Consider the following 25,603-nt stretch of genomic DNA (forward strand, 5'->3'; position numbering starts at 1 on the left):
GTGATCAAATCCTAGTGATTTGATTACTTTATTTGTATTGCTTTCATGCAAGTACAGTTCACTTACCATATTTTTCTTATAAATGGGAATACTTTGTATTATAAAACGTATACAAGTGTCTAACACTGAACCATATATCCCAAAATTCTCAGTCTTTCTTTTTCTTATCACTTCAGCTATATATTTCTTCAATTAGATTTTATTTTAAAATCTTCACAGGTCCTCCCAGTCCAGTACAGCCCACATATATAGACCAAAATTCTTGCCTTTGTCCCTGTGCATATGCAGTAAATAACTGCTTTAACTTTCACCTTTGATGATTTTCTTTTCAGAAGGAAACCTCTTTAATTATAGTTTCATCATTTCCTTGTAAAAGAATAAACGAATAAATCTAAATCTAGTTGTTTTTTTTTTTTTTTTTTTTCTTTTTTAAGGTGGCATAACCATTTAAATCCAGATATAAAAAAGACTGCATGGACAGAAGAAGAGGAGTTGATACTCATTAGGTCCCATCAGATATATGGGAACAAGTGGGCCGAGATAGCAAAGTCCCTGCATGGAAGGTATATATCACTACCAAACTTTTAGTTATATATATATATGAGCAGATGGCAATTGATTACATGTTTCCTCTAGCTCCCTAAAAAATGAGATTTAATTTATAGAGCTAATTGTGTAATCTAATTACTCTAAATAATCCATCAACTTGAAAAGTTTACAATATTATTCTTGGGATATATTATACTCTTTGAAATCTGTACTTGAACTGCATATTTTTCCAGCTGGGTATGAGAAGTAGTTGTTATTATGATACATTATTTGATATGAACAGGACTGAAAATTCTATAAAAAATCATTGGAACTGCTCAGTGAGGAAGAAAGCGGAGTCTAAGGAGATTAAACGAAGTCTTGATCAGAAAGTGAACTTGAAGGGAAGTGCATACACTTGTTCACCGGAAACAATTTTTGATGCTGACAATGCAAGTACTTCTAGTGGTCCGAGTGTTGGACAATGCCAAGAAAGTGATAATAATTATAAGGGTAACACATTCAGAGAATCACATAACACAGGTATTCATTCCTTCCAGTGATTTATGTAATATATATTTCCAATTAATAACTCAGTTTGCTTTAAGATGTTCATAGTTGCAAAAGAATAATAACTCATAATTTTCTTCATGTATATATCTGTAGACAACTCTGGTGGAAAAAGGAATTCAAAAAGTCCAGTTTCATTTTGTACACCACCAAGCCACAATAAAGGAGCAAGTACGGTTGAATATAGCAGTGCAGAATCCATACTAAGAAGCGCTGCAAGGAGTTTTAACAATACACCATCTATCATAAGAAAACGACGCCTTCAATGTTCTAGGAAAATTGACAATGCAAATGATCACAATGATATTGTTTGTTCGCAGGAAGAAATTATCAGAGAAAACTTCGACATTAATAGCCCCCACTTGTTACATCTTCGTCCATGTGACGACAGATGTGATATCAACAGCATAGTTGTCGTAACAAATGAGAAGCAACTTTTCTTGAGTCCTTCAAAGTCTCAGAAGCTCCAAACAGGTAGTAAATGAGTACTTGTTGTATCAATTTGGTGAGTGATTTTTGTCACTCTTTTGTTGATAATATAAATTTATGTGCGTTTCTAGCTATTTCTTCAAAACTACATATCAATTGGCTTATTTGTTAAACACCATAGCAGAAAACAATGAAGAGATTATGATAGATATGAAGCAGGCCAGTTGATTTTTCTTTTACTTTCTTTCATTTTCTAATACTCTCTCTTTTCCTCTTTGGGCTCTTTCTTGCAGATTAATTATTTTTTATTTTCGTGTAAAATTTAGATACACCTCTAAACATGCATGGACTGACGGGATAGAATTTGTACATAGAGCTAGCACAAATATCACTTCCACAATGGTTGGTCAACAACAGTAATCTCTTCCACTAGTGGGCTGCTCTGAAAATTTTAACATGAATTGTCTGATTAATTTATTTAAGGCAGGCAATAATCTCTTTTACATTGGAAAATATCATTCACCAACATATTATTTATTTATTTATTTATATAGGGGTTTGAATGCGCGAGGTGAAATATACGCGATTTGAATTTAGTACCTGAGTTTTTAATTTTAACAATTAAAGGTTTTTCTTTAATTTCAAATAGGTTTTTTTTTTTTTTTTTTTTTATATATATAATTTTTAATTTTTTTTATCAATTTACAGTACAATTAATTAGCCATATGTTGCAATATAACTTTAATCTAAATAAAAAGATTAAAAATAAAATTTTTATGAGGGGCAAAACCACCCCTCAGCCAGTTCGCTTTGTGAGGGGTATATGCATGCTAATGATGCTATGAAATTTAATTTGTATTTTAAAATAGTTTCTCTTTTATTTGACTTCAAATGTCCTCTTGTTCCCACCAATTAAGGGTGGCCATTCCTTTAAGAGGGGAGGCTCCTCTCTCGGAAATGGATCTTCTCCATTTCATTTGAAATGAAGATGAGTCATTTAGGTAAAATGGTCTAAAAATGAAGACAAAAATATCCTCATCTTTTACGAGAAGAACAATTATATCCTAACATTTTGCCTAAATGGTTCCTCTCCATTTCAAATGAAATGCAGAGAATCCATTTTCCCTATGATCAAATAGGGTTAGTCATCCATTCGTACAGTGCAGCTCCAAACGAGAACTATGTGACATCAATTTGTTGGTCTATATGAAACTAATGTTACATGTCATCAATTAATTAATTAAATAGGTTATTTATGGAGGCATCTATTTCAAATTAGAAAAAAAAAATTATACACTTAATTTTTTTTTTTTTTTTGAGAAATTATACACTTAATTGCGAAAGAGAAATATACCATATTTTTAAAGTCATTCTAGAAGTTATTCGTGTATCTCTCTTGTTTCACTCTATGAATGAAATGACTTTTAAAATTACAATTTAATTAAAATTTAATAATAATTAATTACAAACCCAATTGTAATTTTAAAACCACATTATTTTTAAAGTAACAAAAAATGACACAATAATGATTTCTAGCATTATTATATTTTTATCAACAAATATTTCACCATGTTGATGTCATGTCACAATTTCAAACTAACCCTTAAATCAACATTGACGGATAAAACTGTAATTTCAAACCTTACACTAAAAAAGAAAAAGACAAAAAATAGAACATTCAAATATATTGGATTTGACGCAGAGAGCTTCTGCTAAGAAGAAGAAAAATCGCAAGAAGGAAAGGGACAATCAATGGCAAAACCCTCCACAACCAATCATCATCTCCCAGAATCATTCTATGGCTCAGTGAAAATCTCCAAGGATGTTCCTTCTCAATCTGTGACTGCGATCAAAGATTTGTTTGAAGACGTAGAAATCTCCGGTCCCATCCCTGAAAATTGCAACACAAAGGACTTCTACTCCGACCTGATCCGCGGCCACCTCAAGCCCCAAAGAGTCGTTCGTGGCCGAGTCACCTGTCTCCTCTCGGTCACACCCGCTATCACTGTAACAATTTCTAATCTTACTTCTTTTTCGTTGTATTATATGCCTGAGAACCGTTTTGTTGCCGAGGAAATGTAGGAAAAGGAAAATTCTCGACCCGTGATTTTGTTTTAGGCATATAATTTTGACAATCCCTAATCAGTGAATTCTGGATTTCGGAGCTCAATTGATTGGGTGATCCTTATATTTGGGAATCTGAGCTAACGTTTCTTTCTTTGCGGGTTACTCAAATTGGCAGTACAAGGGGTTTTTTCTTTTCTTCCTTCTTTCTCACATACTGTTGAAAACCCAGAAAATGGAACGTTTCTAAGATCATTATCCTCTGTTTTTCCTCCGTTTTCTCGGCAATCAAATGTTTATTATTCGTGGGTTTGCAGAATGTCTATCGTTCAGCACATGGAGGGGCTGTTGCAGCCATTGCTGAGACGGTGTCAATTGCTTGTGCTCGAACCGTGGTGGCTGAGGATAAAGAACTCTTTCTTGGGGAACTCAGCATGTCATATCTCTCCGGTGCTCGAAGTAACGTGAGTTTATTTTTCCTTTATTTTCACCAAATCTGTAGTAGCCGAAACATTTTCGTTGATGAATAGGCCACTAAGCCCCAAAAGTGAAATGGGACTCTTGTTTATGCACAGGAGGAGGTGATTGTTGATGGGTCTGTCTTGAGGAGCGGAAGAAATTTGAGTGTAGTTGCAGTGGATTTCAAACTCGAGAAAACTGGACAGCTGATCTACGCTGCTCGGGCCACCTTCTACCACACGCCGGTTGCCAAGATGTGAAGTCTTTGTGGATCGTGTGGTTCAATATCTTTGAACAGGAATCTCCACCCGCTAGCATTTGTGTTTTTGTTAACGTTGGTGTTTTTTTGTTTTTGTTTTCTATTTTAAAGATAAATACAACAGAAAACACTTTTATAAATTCACAAACAGACGTGTTAATTTTGTTGTTTAAGTAAACTATCTGGATTTAAGTAAACACAGTTTACATGAATTGGAAATTTTTGTTAACGTTTGGTTTAGACTCCAATTTCCTATTCAACGTTGAATAGGAGTCTCAACTTTAGGGACAATGTATTTGGAAGTAAGCAGCCTCGAGATAGAGTCCAAGCAATTATTAATTATTATTATTATTATTTATCAAATACAAGATTATAATTCTTTAAGATGAGAAATTTTTTGCTATAGATCTATAGGCATCCATGGCCATCATGTCTTACATTGAGTTAAGGCCTATACAAGTAGATTTCCACAAAAAAAAAAAAAAAATTGATTAAGATTGATTTTGTCCTTCTCTTATCCTTCTTTGCTGACATGGTATTATCAATCCACCATTGATTTTTTTCTTTTCTTTTAATTAAAGATTGATCTAAGGGTGAATTCACAATGCTTAGTCAGCGAAAAGTAATAAGAGAATACAAAATAGCATACCTCAATTATTTTAGTACTTGAATGCTTTTCCCCCTTTGGGTGGAAAATGATCCTCTGGACCTCTTCAGCCTTATGTAAACCAGTTTGTTCTGACCCCAATTATACATTGGAAAATGCATATAAAATATATACTTAGATTCAGAAAAACGTTTACAGGTAGAGATCTAAACTGGACAAATTTCGAATTGGTCGAAACCACAACACTTCATAACTTGGCAATGGGCATGTTGTAGAAGGTAGCAAGAGCAGTATAGACTAACTGCCCTGTTTTCTTGAGCTTGAACTCCACTGCAACTAAAGTCAAATTTCTTCCACTCCTCACTACAGAGCCATCAACTGTCACCTCTGCCTGTGTGCAGAAAAAGTAGAACCTCAGATATTTGAAAAGGAAAAGGAACAAAAAGGCATAACAATGTGAAAGTAGTAAAAGAAATCACGATCATCAAGCGTGTTCAAGCATATGCTACTAGAAAACAATCAAAGCAAGACATCATGGTAACAAGTTAGCAGCACTTGTCTTTAGCCTGGAATTTTCTTCCTCCATGACCGAATACATGGCCTAATGCCAGTGAGTTGAGAGCACATTTTTACATACTTGAACCATGACAATGCATGTTAAGAGCCCAACCAACACATATGAGAAATACCATTGTGTTCGTTTGGCAACACTTTTTGCCCAAGGTTTTTGCTTTCAACCAAAAAGCAAAAGCATTAATAAACAACTCAAAACTACATTCAATCAAACACTTTTTCAAACAAAAACAAAAGGCACCATTCTCATGACTAAGGATGCAAATTAGTAATCATCCTTTATGACTTGTGCGTGATACAGGGGTATTCAAGTAATCAAAGTGAAAGAAATAACAAATAAACAATGCAATTTCAGTATCAAGATCACTCTTAGTCTGATTCACCCAAGAAGAATGAGGTTGCAGTTAAAATGTTTCAGAAAACTCCAGCCTTCGGTCTGCATGCTATTCCTAACAAGAAGGGAATAGTTATTCCTCTCCTTTATGGGAACTATTCCTCACTTTAAGCAATAGCCATTCCTATGGAATAGTTGTTATTCCCATGAATAATAAAGCAGCCTCAAAGTCCCTAACTGAAGCCACGTGGCGTAGTGTGTTGCTGAATCTATAAGCACACAATTCACAATTCTTCCACAAAACCAAGAAAAATTCAAGGGATTGCAAAAAATAGAAGAAAAAGTACTCCCAAGTGTTTCTTATTGAAAATAGACTAAAAAAACATAGTTTGGTGGCCAAGCCATCCTTATTAGGCTTAAATATAAGTACGGTCATAGCCCTGGAAAACAAAGTACAAAACTACCCTACCGAGATTATGTTTGAACGCAATTAAGTCCTATTCGAACGATACTTACAAATTCCACATAGTTCAAACGACCTTTGAACACTAGTGTGAATGGGGGCCTCCGCGAGTACCCTCAAGAACACCCTCAATCAAATGCGCCTCAATTGCCATAGCAATCGAGGCTTTCAAAAACTCACTTGAAGAAGATCTTGCAATCATGTTTGAACGAGAGATGATGTTGTTCGAACATCGGCTCTTGTCTTCAAATTTCTTCATGAAATTATGGACTATTCGATCTACATCATCCTCTATGGATTGGAGAGAATTCCTCACCATCTACTTCAACATCATATTGTGGCCCTTGATCAACATCAACTAGTGCATCATCCTTGACTCCCCGAATTCTATTCCCTTACCATAAGGATTACCCTTTCTACAATCTGCCATCCTATGTCCAAGTTCACCATATTTGAAGCAACGTGGCGGGATACTAGTCGAAGCTGCCTTGTTAGGCTACACATTCGGCTGCCATTTATTCTGTGTAGGTGGTGGAACAACATTATATGCCAGTGGTGTGGGAATTGGGCGACTATTACCTCCAATACTTCCTCCTACGATTTCGAATGGTCTCCTAGACAAAATTTTGAAATTGTTGTCTCATACCTCAAATGTATCTTGAAACCAACTGATCATTCGACTCTGCAAGATCAACACGTGCTACTGCTCTCATGTGTTTCAATAATTCTCAAGTATTGATCTTGATTTTCTCTTGCTGCACTCTACTTTGCTTCAATTGTTACCACCATGCAGCGAATCTCCCCCTAAACTTCGTTGCCACCAAAGAAACTGATGTAGATTGGAATTCAAGGCTTATCTTATCTTATCTTATCTTTTAGTCTTTTATTAGGTTTCTTTGTTAGTCGTTTATTCTATCTTATCTTTCAGTCTTTATTTGAATTAGGTTTCTTTGTTAGTCTTTTATTTGGTTTAGTTGTCTTTCGTAGACTTCTAAATTAACTTTATTTCATTGTTATTTTAGGGCTAGAAGTCTTGGGCTATAAATATATGCTTATAGCCTTTAGCAATTCAGTTTATGATTATTATTGATTTTGTTTAATAAGAATTACTCAGAGTTGAGTTTCTTTGTGTTTTTCCTTAAACCATAGATAGAATCTATAGTTTTTAAGAAGATTTCTTAGATTCTTGTGATAGTCTCACAGTCTTAGAAATATTTACCCCTTCAACTTGATGTTTTCTTGTTCACTACAATCCTACGCTGCATCAGTTGGTATCAGAGCTCCAGTTTTCTTTCCATGGCACCGCCAAACACAAGAAAAAGGGGCAACCGCTTTGCACATCTGGAGGACGTGTATGAACGTAAGGAAGCAGTCGGTGAAACACGTACGGAGGAGCAGTGGCAACGCATGGTGGATGAGGTGGAGATGCTGCAGAAAAAATTAAAGGCGAATCAAGCGGCGATTCGTTGGCAACGCATGGTGGATGAGCTGGAACTACTACGGAAAGAAATAGAGATCTTCACAACCCGAGTTGACAACCGGGGTAGCCCTAAAGTTCGTCACCATCGAACGAATCAACGCTTTGTGGATGAGGATAATGTGGTTGTCGGTCATAGGGCATATTCTAAAAAACGTAGAGCACGATTTGAGACGGAGATGCCGCGACAAGCCAACTTGACCATTATTCGCGAGCCTCAAATCTATCAACCAAATCCATATTCTGTGGAGGAGGAAAGGGAATCTGTAGATGAAGAGTTTCAGGAATCCGAGTTCATTGATGAAGAATTCATATATGAAGATGTTGAAGATCCTTCGCAACGATTTGGAGATTGGGATTCACCACCAACCTATGATGAGGAGCCCGAAGAAGATGACTCATGGGAAGAGGAAAGGCCTACGGAGGAGCACGAAAAATATGGGTTTTTCCCCATGTTTGGTGGTCTCTATCCAGAAGAAGATGGCCAATTGGAAGAGGAAGGGTCCACAGATGTCATCGCCAATTATGAAGAGGATGGCATCGCCGATTATGAAGAGGTTGAAGAAGACCTTCCAGGTGCATTACCTAATTTTAGTGATGAAGAATTAGGTTATGTTGATTTCCTTGGTGTTGAAGATATTTTAAATTCTCCTAACGAAGATTATGGTGAGTTTTATGCGGATGAGAGAAATTATATGTTCACAAGGGAAACAATAATTGACCCATTCTTGAGTATCTTCATGGCACATGGAAGGGAGAAGGAACGAACGAATAGCAAATCTGCAGTATTGCCAAATGGTGTATGGGGCTTTCATGACAACCATCAAAGTATTTCGATGATGAGAAGCGTCACGTTTATTTTGGGGTGTTGCCTTGTTGTGATCTTAAGGAACAAAGAATGGAACGAGTTAACAGGGCACCCGAAGGACCGTGGAAAAGACAGTCTGAATTCGAGGGCGAATTCTCTCCAACCTCGGGAGGATGATGTAGATTGGAATTCAAGGCTTATCTTATCTTATCTTATCTTATCTTTTAGTCTTTTATTAGGTTTCTTTGTTAGTCGTTTATTCTATCTTATCTTTCAATCTTTATTTGAATTAGGTTTCTTTGTTAGTCTTTTATTTGGTTTAGTTGTCTTTCGTAGACTTCTAAATTAACTTTATTTCATTGTTATTTTAGGGCTAGAAGTCTTGGGCTATAAATATATGCTTATAGCCTTTAGCAATTCAGTTTATGATTATTATTGAGTTTGTTTAATAAGAATTACTCAGAGTTGAGTTTCTTTGTGTTTTTCCTTAAACCATAGATAGAATCTATAGTTTTTAAGAAGATTTCTTAGATTCTTGTGATAGTCTCACAGTCTTAGAAATATTTACCCCTTCAACTTGATGTTTTCTTGTTCACTACAATCCTACGCTGCATCAGAAACTCTCTCATCCTCAAGAACCTCATTGAAATCCAACATTTCCTTCACAGCAGCTACCCAATCCAAAAATTATTCGAGTTGCAAGCAACACTCGAATTCAAGTATGTCAAGTTTGAACCCCGCCTCCCATCTTTTAATGTTGTTTGGCACCAATGGATGCTCCCTCCTTGCTCTACGGCTCTGCAAACAGATTAATAAGCTCATCCTCACACTAAAATCGTCATTTTCCTCCACAAAACGCGGATTTGGTTGATGGCGACGCCCATTAGAACCCCCAAGGCGGCAATTTGTTCAGTTAACACGCCAATTTGATCCCAAAACTGGTTACCAATCCTTATCCAATCAAACTGCTCCTCTAAGTGTTGCAAATGTGTCTTCAACTACTCATCATATGTTGTCTCACCACACTCATACACATTGCCAATGCTTGCATACTTACTTCCTCCTCCACGTGCTCCTTTGCGTGCCATGGTAGGAGATAAAACCTTGACTTTAATACCATCTGATGCAACATGGCGTTGTGGGTTGCTAAATCTATAAGCACACAACTCACACTTCTTCCACAAAACAAGGGATTGCAGGAAAACAAAAGAAAATGCACTACTAGTGTTTCTTATTGAAAACTAATAAAAAAACAACATAGTATGGCGGCAAACCTGAAAAACAAAGCACAAAACTACCTTGTCGCGATTGCCTTTGAACATGATTAGGTCGCATTTGAACAAGACTTACAAATCGCACACAGTTCTAACGACCTACGAACACTACTGTGAATGGGGCTTCTTGAGTACCTTGATCGAACACACTTTGATCATCAGAGCAATGGAGGCAAAAAAAAAAAAAACTCACATTCATTGGAGCACCAGAGAGATATGAAATGCTCAATTCCCCTAGAGAAAGTCCCTTATCCTCGGCCACCACAGTTTTGGCACAAGCTATTGACACCATCTCAGCAACAGCCGCAACAGCCCCTCCATGAAATGAACCATAGACATTCTGCAAACCCAAGAAAAACATTTACCATTCATTTGAGGAAATGAAGTATGTCAGAATAATGGTAATTTACCATTTCCATGGCCTTGGGCTTTTGGGACAGATGGTAATTTATTAAAGAAAAACAAAGGAAAAACGTTACAAGAGTGTCATGATTTTTTAGTTATGGTTGAAATACTTAGCCATATTAAACAACTTCATTTTGGGGAAGATAGAACAAGTGATAGTGGAACCCCGAACAACAAAATCATTATATGTATACCAAGTAGTGTAGTATTGATCTAAGCTGAAGTAATAATTACAATTTTCATAAGAGAAAAAGAACTTCAAAGCAATGAGAAATTACAATTCTCTTTGTTTCTCATTTTCTGCGACCAAATAAGCATATAGCTTCCCAACTTTCCTCAGACCCAGATACTAAAACATCTTAATCCTCAAATCAGAAAATAGGAACAACACAAAACATACATTTTTCAACGAACAACTCGAATTTAAGTCTCAGCCACCAAAAACAGAATAGATGTAAGAGAACCATAGAAAATGAAGCAAAGAGGGGTGACGAAAGTTACAATGAAAGCAGGTTTGATGGTGAGGATGCAGGTGACTCGGCCACGTAGGACCCGGTCTGGCTTGAGGAAGCTGCGAACCAGGTCGGAGTAGAAGTCCTTGGTATTGCAATTATCAGGGACGGGATCAGAGACTCCCACGTTTCGTAGGAAATTTGTTACCACCGACACATGTTGAGAAGGAATTTCCTTGGCAATTGTTGTAGAGGAAGAGACTATGTCTGGGAGTTGAGTATCTGAGGGCTTCGCCATTGTCTCTTTGTCTGTTTTTTTTTTTCCTCTCCTAAAACCTGGTGGATAGGACTATTAGATTTGCAAAAAATAATAATAATAATAATAATAATAGAAAGACGGTTGTGTCTCTTCCTCTTTTGTTTTTCATTCCTCTGATGTTGAGGACCTATATAGTAATTTTTATAAAGTAGGGCTTTTAGGTTTTGATTAAAAATAATCAAGATGATATATAAATTCTTTTAAAGTTGGTTTGCCTACTTGTATATACATGCACTGATGCATACAAACATTTTCAAGGAACCTACATAAAACTAAAACATATTAAGCTTAGTAAAAAGATAAAAATAACTCTAATTTTTTTTTAGCAAGACAAAAATACTTTAATAAATTAATGTTTTAGTTTTTTTTTTAAAAAAAAAAACTTTATTAAGTGTATTTTTGTCATTTGTGGGTATTGTCAATTTTTTAGTAGTTTCAGGAAACATTGTTACAATTAAAAATTTATGAAGAACGTTGTCAATTGGGCGATAATTTGAGAAGAGTACGTAGATTTTCTCATATATATATATATATATATATATAGGAATATGCAATTCATGTTTACAAACACTAATTAAAATTTATAGGAATATGTCACATTTAATAATTATATATATTTTTATGTTTACTATTAGTTTATCTATTAAATCAAATTTATTCTAGCCGAGTGGGAAAAGCGTATGGGAAAGAATTACAGACAAAAACTAGTAAAAATGAAAAACCAACGACTGACATGATTTTAGGAGAGGAAAAAAAAAAGAAGCAGACAAAAGAGACGATGGGTAAGCCCTCAGATACTCATCTCCCAGAAATAGTGTCTTATTGTTTCTAGAAGGGTACGTGATGTCATCATATCGCCGGTTTGGGACTCCTAAAACCAATACTCGGAATAGCAAAATTCATTTTATAGTAAAAATGAACGCACATCATTAGAACCGCAAAGAAACAATGCCGCATTAGTTTCACTTCATCGCCAGTACCATTTATACCCTTTTTACATTGAAATAAATGAGTTAAACAAGCTGCTTATCTTAATTCTTATGGCTAAAACACACCCCCAAAAAAAGAGAGTAAAATTAACATCCAATTGGAGATTCTCTCTCACCCAATTGTCATCACTGTCGGCCACTAAAAGCAGGAAACAATTGTGCACAGGGTCTCGGCACTTTCTTCACGTCTTGTGTAAGAATGTATTCTTTGCAACCACACTGAGTAACCTCATGGTTTAACTAACCTCTTCACTTCCGGCACTATTTTATTGGTTTGCTTGCTTTCACCCTAGCAGTAGCTGCTAGTATGGTAGGAAGTTCTGCTGAATGTAAGGCAGACCCCTTGAAAGAGGAGGCAGACAAAAAAAAAATATATTAATATAGCGTGCTATGAAGAAAATTCATGGAAAAATCAATTGTAAGTGTATTTTAGGAGAAATTTGCATTACACTATTGATTGGGTTTCTGAACCAGTAAAAGGGTATCAGATAGGCAGCGGTGATTAAATTTGATGAGATCGAATTCCAAAACTCCATGGGGAATTATGACCAGTCAGGGCGACATCCTGTGTGTGGATGGTGGGGTCTAATTAAGGGGTGGGTTAGGGTAGAGCTTATGCTATCAATTTTGAAATATGGGGGAAAAAGAAGAAAAGCAGAAGTTATACTAGAAGGAAGCTGGTGCCATGGACACCTACTTTACCTCAATGAGAATGTAGCATGTACAAGTCAAATAAAACAACTGAAAGGATCTAAAATTTCACTATCATCGGAGATCAGAAGAGTGAACAGTTATTTGTACTGACCACTTCTTAGGCTTTATGAAAATATGGCATTAACGAAGGCCTCTGCATCAAAGGGTTGAAGGTCTTCAACACCCTCTCCAACACCCACAAACTTCACAGGGATGCCAAGCTCATCAACCACACTGACCTGCAACAAGAAATTACAGTTTATTGATTACCAAGATCGTCTTAAATATAAGTATATAAGAAGGATAAAAATAAAAAATAAAAAAGTCAGAAATTACACCAGAGAATATTGCTCAGATGAAATTAAAACCTACCACGCAGCCACCTCTGGCAGAACCATCAAGTTTTGTCAAAATCAAACCAGTTATTCCAACGATCTGCCACAAAAGCTCCAAGTCAAAAGTTTACATAATCGTTGTATTGCCTCATAAAAAGCAGTTAATAAAATTAGTACCAAACCACGTTAACGCGAAAGGCAAAGATGGGAATAATACTTCATTGAACTCTCTTGCTTGTGGTAGCATATTCAAACCTGTGGTCCCATCCAAAACTAGCAGGATCTCCTGCAAATAAAATGATATTATTATAGACAAGTCTTAGAAACATACTTAAAAAAAAAAAAAAAAAAAAAAAACATTACATCACACAACAGAGAAACAAAATTTGGTTAGACAAGGAATCTTCGTTCATATAGATCCAGATATGAAAACTAAAATTTATTTAAGCTATTCTCCATAACACCAGGGGTCATCAAAGAGACCAGAAGAGATGGCTACTCTAACTGGAATAACTGCAGTAGTCAAAACACACCAATTTCATTCAATTATACAGCATCTAACTAACATCTAATATTTTTCATTTGGGAAAGCTGTCTGTAGATTACAATAATAGCTGGTACTTGAGATGGAAACCACCATACAGAAGTAACACAGGAGAAATAAGTCCCTTACTCCCTTATATACATATATTGGGATAAGTAAAAAAAATTCTGAAGAAGGATGACAAATGCTATACATCCACGGAAAATGAGTTATTGCCTTTCTATAGAAAAGAAAAGAAAAAAATCAGTTTTTCAATGATACCGCTTATGTCACAAAGGGCCAAAGCAACAAACAGACATGAGGTCATACTTCAGTACCGCATCATAGAGGCCATACGTTAGTACCATATCCTAGATCCCCACCCCAAATTTTCTCAGGCATGCCTCCAGATTCGCAAACATTCAAACATGTATACCTATCTAAAAAAAAAAAAAAAAAGAAAAGCTGCCATAATTTGAGCTTACATTTGGTGCACCTGAAACAACTTTGCCCACAGCTTTTTTACATGCAATCAACTCTTCCATCAGGCTGTAATTAGTGTGTAGACCTGACACCATAAAATTACAGTTGTGCTGAAATTTTATCCACAAAGAGGCACATTAAACGATACTGAAAGCTAACCATAAAAGCTGTTTGTACTTACGTCCAGACGTGTCACATAACACTACATCGAAATCTTGTTCCTTCCCTCTTTTCACAGCTTGTGAAAGAACTATTAAGAAGCACTTTAATATCATGAATTAGTATTTATAAAATTGCATCTAAAACTTCTAGAGGCAACAGAACATTAGAAATGAGACACAAAAATGAATTCATTAGACTAGTTTACTTTAGTTGTCTACCTGATGATGCTTTCGCCTTATCCCTTTCAGACACAACAATCTCGCACCCAGTCCTCTCAGCCCATATCTCGAGCTGATCACTAGCAGCTGCTCTAAAAGTATCTCCCGCTGCCATCAATATCTGGCACATTTTCAAAAAACAGAATGAAGAACCAACTCATGAAGTAGTCATGCTCCACTTGGCAGAGAAATGTGAAGAAGAAAAGCAAAATGAGGTCAAACTAGTTAAACTTTTGAAACATTAGCTTCATCTGGTAAAAGATCAACATATGTGCGTATGATTATGCACACACAATAACCCATCACCCTCAAATAACAGACACCTTTAGAATCCCTGAAATATCCTGACCTCTACGTGGAGACTCCAAAAACCTTTCTACAAATATGATTTTAACCCCCATTTGCCTCCCTCCATCAAAATTTTATATCACTCTTGTAACGGACAAGACTATTTCCTATTGGATGTAGATACTATTAGTCACATGTAGGGTAAAACTAACTTGGTAATTGCTTCTCCTAATTTAGTCCAACCTAAATCCTGTTATATCTTAGAATAGCAACCCAAATGAAAAGGTCAGACAAGCTCATTTAAGTCTTTGTCTATATCAACACAAGTTGTTCTAGACAATAGCATCTACTACAAGTCAAGTCCTTTCTATCCTCAAAAAAGAAGTACCTTTGATGTTTTCTCTCAGAGCAACATAAATCATCCTACTATATTAGGTAATTTAAACCAAATTTGTACTTGTGGACGTCACCGAAAGAAGCCTGAGGAATGAGCTCCTTATGTAAAACATGAGAAATCCACACCCCTATCCCACTAGGCTGACATGAGTAATTTTTTTTTTATTGGAAAAAGAATAGATTCTCAATATGTTTTCCTTCTATCAATCAAATATTTCTCTTAGTACTCATACTAATAAACCAAAAAAATAAATATAAGGGACCATACTAAGTACAGTTCAGGTCCTCAAATGAACAACAAATTCCACTGTTTCAGTTTTCTTCTTTGTAAGTCATTCTCCTCATTATATTCCATCGCAGGATAAGCAATAATAATCTCACCTTGGCCCCTTCATTTTTCAGTCTATAGGCCAGTTTTCCTGCAAGGAGCAGTTATATCAGAAAATCATTTTCTTGTTTGTAATAAATTGGAAGTTTATTCCCCCCCAAAAAAAAATATTAACCATAGATTTATTAGTTTGAACAAAAATTTTACATGAAGAATTGTTTTTTATGATAAAATAATCCATATACTCTATTGACTTGACAAAATCACTAGAAGCTTGTAATTGGTGTAATATCATTCAACACGAAGAGATCCCTACCAATTCAGTTCAGCAGAAAAATGATTCTGAAAAAAATCTACTACGCTGCATAAATTCCACTAAATATATAATTGTGAAGCCTGGAGCCGGAACTTCATGTTTGTTAATCTAAACATGGAAATATAGACGATGAGCCTCTCTTACACCTTCAACTTAGCTAGCCTCTTCTACCAAACACCTTCTTGAGAAGCACTTTTCATAAAAGAAATGGAGTTTAACCACTAACATTGAAAGCTCAGCAGGGAACTTGCAACCACAGTAAATTCCCATCTTACCAAGTGATGTTGTCTTGCCACCTCCATTGACACCCACAATCATAATCACAGCGGGTTTCCTGATGGCATAACAAAAATTAATCCCAGGTACACTCCAAATTGAGTACAATATCAATCTCGCGAAACATGAAATCAGGCAAAACCAATGCTTTAAACGCCCAAACCTGAATCCAAGCTGAAGCTCGGTTTTACTACCCCTCGTAGTTATCAATTCCAACACACTCTTCTTCAACGCATCCTAAAATCCATCAAAAATCCACATATCAACAATCCACACCAATGTCTTCTGTTATAGAGGAAAAAAAACACAAACTCATTGAATCGAACTTTTTATTTTCAAAAGCAAAAGCAACAAACTACATGGATTGGCCACAGTGGACATAAAATTTAACTCATAGAGCAGTAGGTTAATGTCTTATATGCAAAAGCTCAGTATCAATACCTTAATCTCATTCCCTGACTTAAGCTTCCCTGCCAATATATCCTCCCGCAACCTCTCCACGATCTTAATGGTGATCTTTGGTCCGAAGTCAGACACCAGTAGAGCCTGAAATTAGTGAATAGCACCCAATCAAAGCTTCAATAATCAAACATACGAAAACATTTTTCCGAATTATATTTTTTGGGAAATTGTTTTCCGATAAACAGTTTTCTGGGGAAACAAACGAAGCATACGCTGAAAAGAGGGGACAAGAAAAACCTCTTCGAGTTCGTCGAGGACTTTATCGGTGTCGGCGAGGTTCCAGTAGAGGAGGAGCTCGTCAATGACGGCGAGATTGTCACGGGTTTTCGAGAAGCCTGAGAATACCTTCTCCACGTCACTCTGGGCCTTCTCCTTGATCAAGCGCCCGAGCCGCGTGAAGAACCCGGTCTGCCCGGCCAAGCATTTGAACCGCGAATTGTCGGGTCGGTTCGGACTGTAAGGAACGGAGCGGGCCCTGGGGAGGGTTGAGAGGATGTGGGGTGATAATGAAGGTGAAGGTGAAGGCGGAGGAGGTTTGCAGAGGTGCGAGAGGTGAGCAGGAGAAGCTGCCATTTTCCTACTCGAACTGTGAGTGTGAGAGAGGCAGCCTTTTACTCGGCACCGTTTGAGATAAAGTACTCATGAAACGATGTCGTTCGTATTTTCAAGACATTTATGTTCGTTTTTGATATTTCAGAATGCACAAAACTATGCATTTTTTTAATTCCATAATTCACATTTTTTTAAGACATCCATTTTCGTTTTGGTTATTTCAAAATGCACAAAACTCCATAGTTTTATACTTATTTTTTAGAATTTCTAAATTAAATGTTTTAATAAGAAATATTTATAAAGTCACCACTCATCACAAAAGTTTAAGCAGATAAGAATATATGAATTTAATTATTTAATTAATATTTTAACACTGTTCCACACTTGTAAGCTCAAGCTCTTTCTTAATAATTAAAGCCTAACATATAAAATATATAATTAAAATGAGAAATAATTAACAAGACAAATAGAGAAAGATCAGAAAATGTCAACTTTTGGTCACGCACAGCAAACGAAAACGTAGTAACAGATGAGTTGTAAGTTGGGTTGAGACCACTAATCACGAAGAAAATAAGATCATCGTCATCAACAAGGCTATATATACCCACCGCAGATAATTAATATACCTATAATTTGGGTTGAATGAGATATTCATATATGATTTACTTCATTGAACTCTCGTGCTTGAAAGTAAATTATGTTCATTTCAAAGGGAAATGATTTCCTTGTGATTCAAAGGGAGGAAACAGTGAGGAAAAGTTTGAGGACGAGGACAGAGAAGACGAGAGGGAGAGATGAGCCAAAAATAGGCAATCACAGTAGCTAAAGTATGTGTTTAAGATAAGAAAATACGTGATATTTTTGTGTTATGAACCAAATATATACGATGTAGAGTTTTAGAGCATCTACTAGATATGCTCTACAATCTATTGAAGATGCTCATAGGCTCAATAAGTGCATGATTCATGAATGATCATTCAGTTTACTTCAAGAAATCATTTGTAATACTCGTAATCATGTAGGTTGTGGTTCAATGGTCTAAGAAGATTTTTAAGTGGTCAGGTAAGTATTAGGGTGTGAATTCAAATCTTCACAATAGAGACTCCTCATGCCTAATTAGTATAAACCATATTGGTTCTCATTAATGTCCTGATGGGGCGAGCAATTAAACTATGGCTCAATTAGTCTCGAGTATGCGCCTGCGATTTCCGCCATCTAAGTCCTTCTTGAGTAGTCTCCCACGGATAAGTGTGACTATAGTCGTTTCAAGTAGAATAATCACAATTAATTTCTCCCTCCAACCTTATTAGTTAAAAAAATAAAAATAAAAATTGTAGAAGGAATATCTTCGCCTCGCGGGTAAGGGAAGGGATCGCTTCTCCTCAATAAAAGTTAACAAAAGAGAAGGGTAAAGTTTTCCTTACGTGCATGGAAAATCGGAATCGTGATCCATGATTTTGTTTATCATCCATGACGACATGACATCCAATTAAAATCACGATTCAGAAGTTTCCAATCACCTTTTGGTTGTTTCTCTTTTTCGTTTTCTGAGTTGCCAATCAAATGCTTGACGGTTGACTTGGACATTGATAAAATCATGGGGGAAAAAATTATAGTGTATTATAAGAGTGATTTATTTAATAAATGTGGCAGGTGAAATATAGAAACAAACAACAATGGTAGGTGAACTACTCAAACAGATATAATTTGATGTGCAAACTAAATTAATATTATTGGTCATGTTCGATTGTTCGAAATGGCAGGCTCATCTGAAATCTGATGTAGAAAAAAAATAAATAAATAAACAGCAGAAACGAAAATTCATGGGAAAATGTTTCACATGCGCGCAGAAAGGCTTACGTAACTTTGATGACAACAACATGATGATCCAAGCAAATAAGCGTAGGAAATTTTTCATGGAAATTGTGCTGTCACTTGCCTAGTCGTTGGGCATGCACGGGGTCAAGTCTTGCATAAAAATGGATGACAGTTTTTCTATTAATTTTCTCTTAGAGAGTCGATCTCACGTACAGTGATCTTATCTTAAAATAAATTCATAATATATTCAAAAAATAATAATAGTAATAATAATAATAATAATAATAATGTTATTTAGTAGACGATCATATAATTGTTATACAACTTAAGAAAATGATTGTTTTCCTCCCCTGAGCCCCTGTGTGGGACTTATATAAGACCCACCGGTCTAATAGTAATCTTGAAAATGGGGATGATGGAAGAAGAACCGGGAGAAAATGTATAACACATCTCTATCACTTATGATGTGTCAATGAAAAGAGAAATGATTGTTGTTTTCCTAAGCCTAGGTGGATATTATTTTTTAAATACGGGGTGATCAGATAAATGATAGAGCATTTGCTCTTATTATTTTCTCATCCATCTCTATCCTCTTTTTTTTTTTAATCAACCATTGGATCAAACTTTACTTAGGTGGATCCTACAAATTTAATTGCTATATATATATATATATGGATCAAACTTTACTTAGGTGGATCCTACAAATTTAATTGCTATATATATATATAAGAACAAGAGTATATGCTCTAGTATTTCTCATTGCTAAATAACATTACCCTATTCAAAATAGATTGTAATATCTTCTAACATTGGAAAGCTAGAGCATCAATATTTAATATTGGCAGGGTTTTTTTTTTTTCACTACAAAAAACTTTCTGATTAGTAACGTGTCAATAGGCTTGACATGTTACTAAATGTTAGTAACGTATGGTTAGTAACGTGTGCGGCGTGTAACTAATTTGAGTATTACTAAATTCCTATTAGTAACGTGTCAAATTGACATGTTACTAAAGTTTAAAAAATTAGTAAAAAAAATAATTTTTTTTTTTTTAAATTGGCGAGTAGTGCTGTTAGGCCTGCAAGTTTTGTGTTTCTTCATTAAAAATAATTTCAAAGCCTTTACTATGATCCCAAGCCAAACTCTTGCTGCTTTCTATGGGTCTTGAATCTAGGCTGCCCATTTCCCCCACGGTCTCTGCCTTACTCCTCTATAATGTCTTGGGTCAACAATACTCATGTAATTAAGAAAAGAAACTAAACAAGTTGCAATTAATTAATTAATTTGAAAGAGATAAAAAGATCATAAAAATCAACCATAAAAATCAGAAAAAATTACCCATTAGAGTATACGATGTCCGTTCCCCAAATGGATTCAACCTGAAAAATCAAATCAAACCAACCAGAAAATCAGATCCAAAAAAATTTCAAACACCCAGATCCAAACCCGGCAGAAAATTTTTTCTTCTCTTTTTCATTTTCTTCTTATCTTCTCTTCTTTTTCTCTTTTTCCTTTTCTTTTTCTTCTCCCCGTTTGAGAGAAGAGGGAGATGCCATGGGGATATACTGGCGTGAGAGCAAAAGAGAGAAAAAGAGAAGAAGAAAGAAGAAAGAAAAAGTGCAGCAGTGAGGAAGAAAAAAGAGGGAAGAACAAAGAAAATGAAAAAAAAGAGGGAAGTAGCTAACGCATGTTTCCAATACCCGTTGGTAACGTGTCAAATTTAACACGTTACCATTTACCATTTAGTAACGTGTTAACTTTGACACGTTACTAAAGTTTTCGATATTTTTTTTTTTTAATTTTTTAATTTAATTTAATAATAATAATAATGTAAAAAACTAATTTTTGCCTCGCAGGTAAGGGAAGGGATCGCTTCTCCTCAATAAAAGTTAACAAAAAAGAAGAGTAAAGTTTTCCTTGCGTGCATGGAAAATCGGAATCGTGATCCATGATTTTGTTTATCATCCATGACGACATGACATCCAATTAAAATCACGATTCAGAAGTTTCCAATCACCTTTTTCTTGTTTCTCTTTTTCTTTTTCTGAGTTGCCAATCAAATGCTTAACGGTTGACTTGGATATTGATAAAATCATGGGGGAAAAAATTATAGTGTATTATAAGAGTGATTTATTTAATAAATGTGGCAGGTGAAATATAGAAACAAACAACAATGGTAGGTGAACTACTCAAACAGATACAATTTGATGTGCAAACTAAATTAATATTATTGGTCATGTTCGATTGTTCGTACTGGCCGGCTCATCTGATGTAGAAAAAAAAAAAAAAATTAAACAGCAGATACGAAAATTCATGGGAAAATGTTTCACATGCGCGCAGAAAGGCTTACGTAACTTTGATGACAACAACATGATGATCCAAGCAAATAAGCGTAGGAAAATTTCCATGGAAATTGTGCTGTCACTTGCCTAGCTAGTCGTTGGGCATGCACGAGGTCATGTTTTGCATAAAAATGGATGACAATTTTTCTATTAATTTTCGCTTAGAGAATCGATCTCACGTACAGTGATCTTATCTTAAAATAAATTCATAATATATAATAATAATAATGTTATTTAGTAGACGGTCATAAAATTGCCATACAACTTAAGAAAATGATTGTTTTTCTCCCTTGAGCCTTTGTGTGGGACTTATATAAGACCCACCGATCTAATGGTAAATGGTAATATTGAAAATGGGGATGATGGAAGAAGAACCGGGAGAAAATGTATAACACGTCTCTATTACTTATGATGTGTCAATGAAAAGAGAAATGATTGTTGTTTTCCTAAGCCCAGGTGGATATTATTTTTTAAATACGGGGTGATCAGATAAATGATAGAGCATTTGCTCTTATTATTCTCTCATCCATCTCTATCCTAATTTTTTTTTTTAAATCAACCATTGGATCAAACTTTACTTAGGTGGATCCTACAAATTTAATGGCTATATATATATATATATATATATATATATATAATAAAAGAAGAACAAGAGTATATGCTCTAGTATTTCTCATTGCTAAATAGAATTGCCCTATTCAAAATAGATTGTAATATCTTCTAACATTGGAAAGCTAGAGCATCAATACTTAATATTGGCAGTTTTTTTTGTTTTGTTTTTTTTTTTTTTTTTCACAACAAAAAACCATATGATTAGTAATGTGTCAATAGGCTTGACATTTATTAAATGTTAGTAACGTGTGCGGCGTGTTACTAATTTGAGTATTACTAAATTCCTATTAGTAATGTGTCAAATTGACATGTTACTAAAGTTTAAAAAATTAGTAAAAAAAATAATTTTTTTTTTTTCAAATTTATTTCCGGAATTTGGATGAGTAGTGCTGTTAGGCTTGCAAGTTTTGTGTTTTTTCATTAAAATGAATTTCAAAGCCTTTACTATGATCTCAAGTCAAACTCTTGCTGCTTTATGTGGGTCTTGAATCTCGGCTGCCCATTTTCCCCACGGTCTCTGCATTACTCCTCTATAATGTCTTAATTGGGTCAACAATACTCATTAATTAAGAAGAAAAAAAACTAAACAAGTTACAAATAATTAATTAATTTGAAAGAGATAAAAAGATTAGAAAAATCAACCATAAAAAAAAAATAAATAAATAAAAATAAATAAATAAATAAAAATTACCCATTAGAGAATACGATGTTTGTTCCCCAAATGGATTCACCTTGAAAAATCAAACCAAACCAATCAGAAAATCAGACCCAGAAAAATTTTAAACACCCATATCCAAACCCAACAGAAAAATTTTTCTTCTCTTTTTCATTTTCTTCTTATCTTATCTTCTTTTTCTCTTCTCATTTTCTTTTTCTTCTCCCGATTTGAGAGAAGAGGGAGATGCCATGGGGGTATACTGGGCATGAGAGCAAAAGAGAGAAAAAGAGAAGAAAGAAGAAAGAAAAGGTGCAGCAGTGAGGAAGAAAAAAGAGGGAAGAAGAAAGAAAATGAAAAAAAGTGGAAAGCAGCTGGCACATGTTTCCAATACCCGTTGGTAACGTGTCAAATTTGACACGTTACCATTTACCATTTAGTAACGTGTTAACTTTGACACGTTACTAAAGTTTTCGAATTTTTATTTTATTTTATTTTATTTTTTTTAGTTTTTGAATTAGTAACGTGTCAAATTTGACACGTTACTAAAGTTTTTGATTTTTTTTTTAAATTTTTTTTTTTTTTCAATTTTCAAATTAGTAACGTATCAAATTTGACATGTTACTAAAGTTTTCGATTTTTTTTTTTTAATTTTTAATTTTTAATTTTAATTTATTTTTTTTTTTTTCCAGTTTTCGAGTTAGTAATGTGTTAAATTTGACACGTTACCATTTAGTAACGTAGCCAGGTAAAGCGACACGTTACTAAAAAATTTAGTAACATGTCACAAACTGACACGTTACTAAATGGTAACGTGGCGAAAAATGATTAACAGTGCACACATTACTAATATTACATTTTTTTTGTAGTTTGAAGAAATAGATAAATTCTCATCGATGAAAAATAAGATGGATACAACACGCCATGCTTATTATTAATTAATAGTTTACATTGTTATCATTCCACGTACGTAACTTAATTATCAAACGGAAGCTTGAAAAACGTATACTACTGTTATCATGCGGTCTGTTTCCTAAAATAAGGTCCAGGAAATTATCCGTTAATTTCATAATTGACGTCGTCAACATTTGTCTTCCAACGTCTCCCCCACTTCGTCTGAGCCCCCACGTGTTTCTGTATAGGGAAACTGGAAAGGTCACTACCAGAATATTTGTATTTTTGGATTAAGTCAACAAGATAAGGTACCTAGCTCCCATGAATTTTATGGATATGGATCTATTAAAATTTTTAAGGTAAATTCAGTTTCTAGAATTTTGAATTCAGGCTTTTTTCATTCAATGGTCATTGTTTTATAACGTGTCCCATTACGTACAGAACAATGACTATTTGATAAAAAATGAACGGCCTAAATTCAAAATTTCAAAAATTAAAATTTTCTAAGAATTTCAGAAAATCCTAATTTAAATTTTTTACGGGTTGAAACTCTCACCTTCTAGTTAGCTCTCTCTCTCTCTCTCTCTCTCTTTATATATATATATATATATATATATATATATTAGGTGTGATAATTCATGTTCATGTATTAAATTTTGGTGATATTCAAACTTGAGTATTAAAATCTTTAATTCTAATTCGTTAATTTTATATTAAGTTCTTATAAAATTCTCAGGTCTAAAAAAAAAATTGGGGCAGAGTATCGGTTCAATGGGTAACAACAAGGATATTTTCGGCCGCCGAAAAAAAAAAAGTCAATTCAGTATAGCATGAAATAAAAATTTTACCGTCTACCGTACCAAACCAAACCAATTTTTATTCGACCTGCCTAATCACCTAACACCATGTTCGATAACAGTTGGTGCGTGACCACCGAATACTCTTCCCATTCCTATCAAAAAAAAAATTATCGGAAAGTGTGAGTCTTTTAAATATATTATTCACGGTGCCTTCCACACGACTGGAAAGTAGTATACTACTATTGTACTGTAACTATAACGGGCCAGTGGGCCACGGCGCTTCTTTTTGGGACGTGTAAACATGCGCCCACTAAAATAAGATAAGGATAAATTTTTTTTTTTTTTAAAAAAAGAAGAATATGTTAAGGAGGATTAATTCACATATTTTTTTTTTATTAAAAAATAAATTAGATTACATTTTGAGAGAAATTCCAGCTCGGTCATAGACCCAAGTCAGACGTCCAGCAGTTACGATTGACTGATTCCAACGAAGACGCCCCCACCCATCGAAAAGAAAAGTGGCCTCAACATCCATCAAATCGTTTAATTAGTCCAGTGTTGCTAAAAGACTCGTGGTTTTTTTCTTATATATCTTTTAAAATTAATTAATGTATCTTTTAAAATTGTTATTAAATTTATAATAAATTATTATTTAATTTAAATTCATTAATATTTTTAAAAATCATATTAATTTTTTTAAAAAAAATAGATAAGACATGAGGGTGGCATTTAATATTACTGTTTGTCCAAGTTCTCAAATATCCTCAAATTTTGTCAATTTTTTAAATTGATTTTAGAGAAAATGAAGAAAATAAAATGAAAATTTGGGAACTTTGATATTAATTTTTGGTATTAAAAAATTGACTATATATGAGGATGTGATTGTTTGATGAAGGGTATTAAAAACGTGAAAAATTAAAGAGTAAGAACATGTTTGAGATTGAGTTTGAGAAATAAAACTTTTAAGTTCAAAAACGCTTTTTGGCAAAAACTTCATTTTAAAGCTTTTGCCAAATGTGCGTTTTGGGCCTTTTGACCATTTTTGGAACCATTAAAAACACTTTCAATTCTTTTCTATTAAACGGGTATTTTTTTTTTTTTTCAAACGGACTTTTTAATTGTTAAACTCAGTTTTAGCTTTTTTAGGTTCCTCAAACGCGAATTGGGATCCTCTTCATTTCAAATGAACGGATTAATATCCCATTAGTTATAATAGAGGGGTATTTTTGTCTTTTCATTAAAAAAAGACAAAAATATCCCTATAACTAACTGGATATTATTTCGTTAATTTGAAATGGAAAAGATTCTTATTCATACAACGTGGCATCACAATAACTATGATTGCGGAATTATTGAAAGTTTTGGTGGAAATAGGTGGAAGTTTACTTGGTAAATATGAATGAAATTGGCGTATGAAGCAGGCAATTTATTATTTTATTCAA

At 34.5% G+C, this 25,603-nt stretch overlaps 4 protein-coding genes across 5 annotated transcripts in view; 2 read left to right on the forward strand and 2 right to left on the reverse strand.

Moving 5' to 3' along the window:
- The window catches only part of LOC132186486 (uncharacterized), a 6,777-nt gene extending 5,194 nt beyond the window's left edge, over positions 1-1,583 (forward strand). The window contains exons 9-11 of the mRNA XM_059600465.1: positions 458-563; positions 833-1,071; positions 1,195-1,583. Coding sequence (XP_059456448.1) covers positions 458-563; positions 833-1,071; positions 1,195-1,583 — 734 coding nt within the window. The remainder of the gene's footprint in view (positions 1-457; positions 564-832; positions 1,072-1,194) is intronic.
- A 1,634-nt stretch (positions 1,584-3,217) lies between these two features.
- On the forward strand, positions 3,218-4,693 carry LOC132187577 (uncharacterized). The gene is made up of 3 exons (XM_059601926.1): positions 3,218-3,534; positions 3,909-4,055; positions 4,167-4,693. Exons 1-3 carry the CDS (start codon positions 3,280-3,282, stop codon positions 4,308-4,310), a joined length of 546 nt encoding a protein of 181 aa, XP_059457909.1. The 5' UTR covers positions 3,218-3,279; the 3' UTR covers positions 4,311-4,693.
- A 247-nt stretch (positions 4,694-4,940) lies between these two features.
- Positions 4,941-11,020, reverse strand: LOC132187355 (uncharacterized). Its single transcript, XM_059601646.1, has 3 exons — positions 10,752-11,020; positions 10,039-10,185; positions 4,941-5,307 (listed from the first exon to the last, which is right to left on the reverse strand). Exons 1-3 carry the CDS (start codon positions 10,998-11,000, stop codon positions 5,164-5,166), a joined length of 540 nt encoding a protein of 179 aa, XP_059457629.1. The 5' UTR covers positions 11,001-11,020; the 3' UTR covers positions 4,941-5,163.
- Positions 11,021-11,950: 930 nt separating this feature from the next.
- On the reverse strand, positions 11,951-17,098 carry LOC132188499 (cell division protein FtsY homolog, chloroplastic). 2 transcript variants are annotated; one of them, XM_059602973.1, is made up of 12 exons: positions 16,728-17,098; positions 16,470-16,574; positions 16,192-16,265; positions 16,028-16,086; positions 15,490-15,527; positions 14,425-14,545; positions 14,226-14,294; positions 14,047-14,129; positions 13,256-13,324; positions 13,076-13,138; positions 12,816-12,942; positions 11,951-12,352 (listed from the first exon to the last, which is right to left on the reverse strand). In XM_059602973.1, the coding sequence occupies exons 1-11, from the start codon at positions 17,061-17,063 to the stop codon at positions 12,829-12,831; spliced, it is 1,131 nt and encodes a 376-aa protein (XP_059458956.1). In that variant the 5' UTR covers positions 17,064-17,098; the 3' UTR covers positions 11,951-12,352; positions 12,816-12,828. The 2 variants fall into 2 exon arrangements, with proteins under 2 accessions (XP_059458956.1, XP_059458957.1); XM_059602974.1 differs by lacking the exon at positions 11,951-12,352 and having other exon boundaries at positions 12,852-12,942; positions 13,216-13,324.
- Positions 17,099-25,603: the final 8,505 nt, after the last annotated feature.

This window comes from Corylus avellana, chromosome ca7 (genome assembly GCF_901000735.1).
Source record: "Corylus avellana chromosome ca7, CavTom2PMs-1.0".
Classification (NCBI taxonomy): domain Eukaryota; kingdom Viridiplantae; phylum Streptophyta; class Magnoliopsida; order Fagales; family Betulaceae; genus Corylus; species Corylus avellana.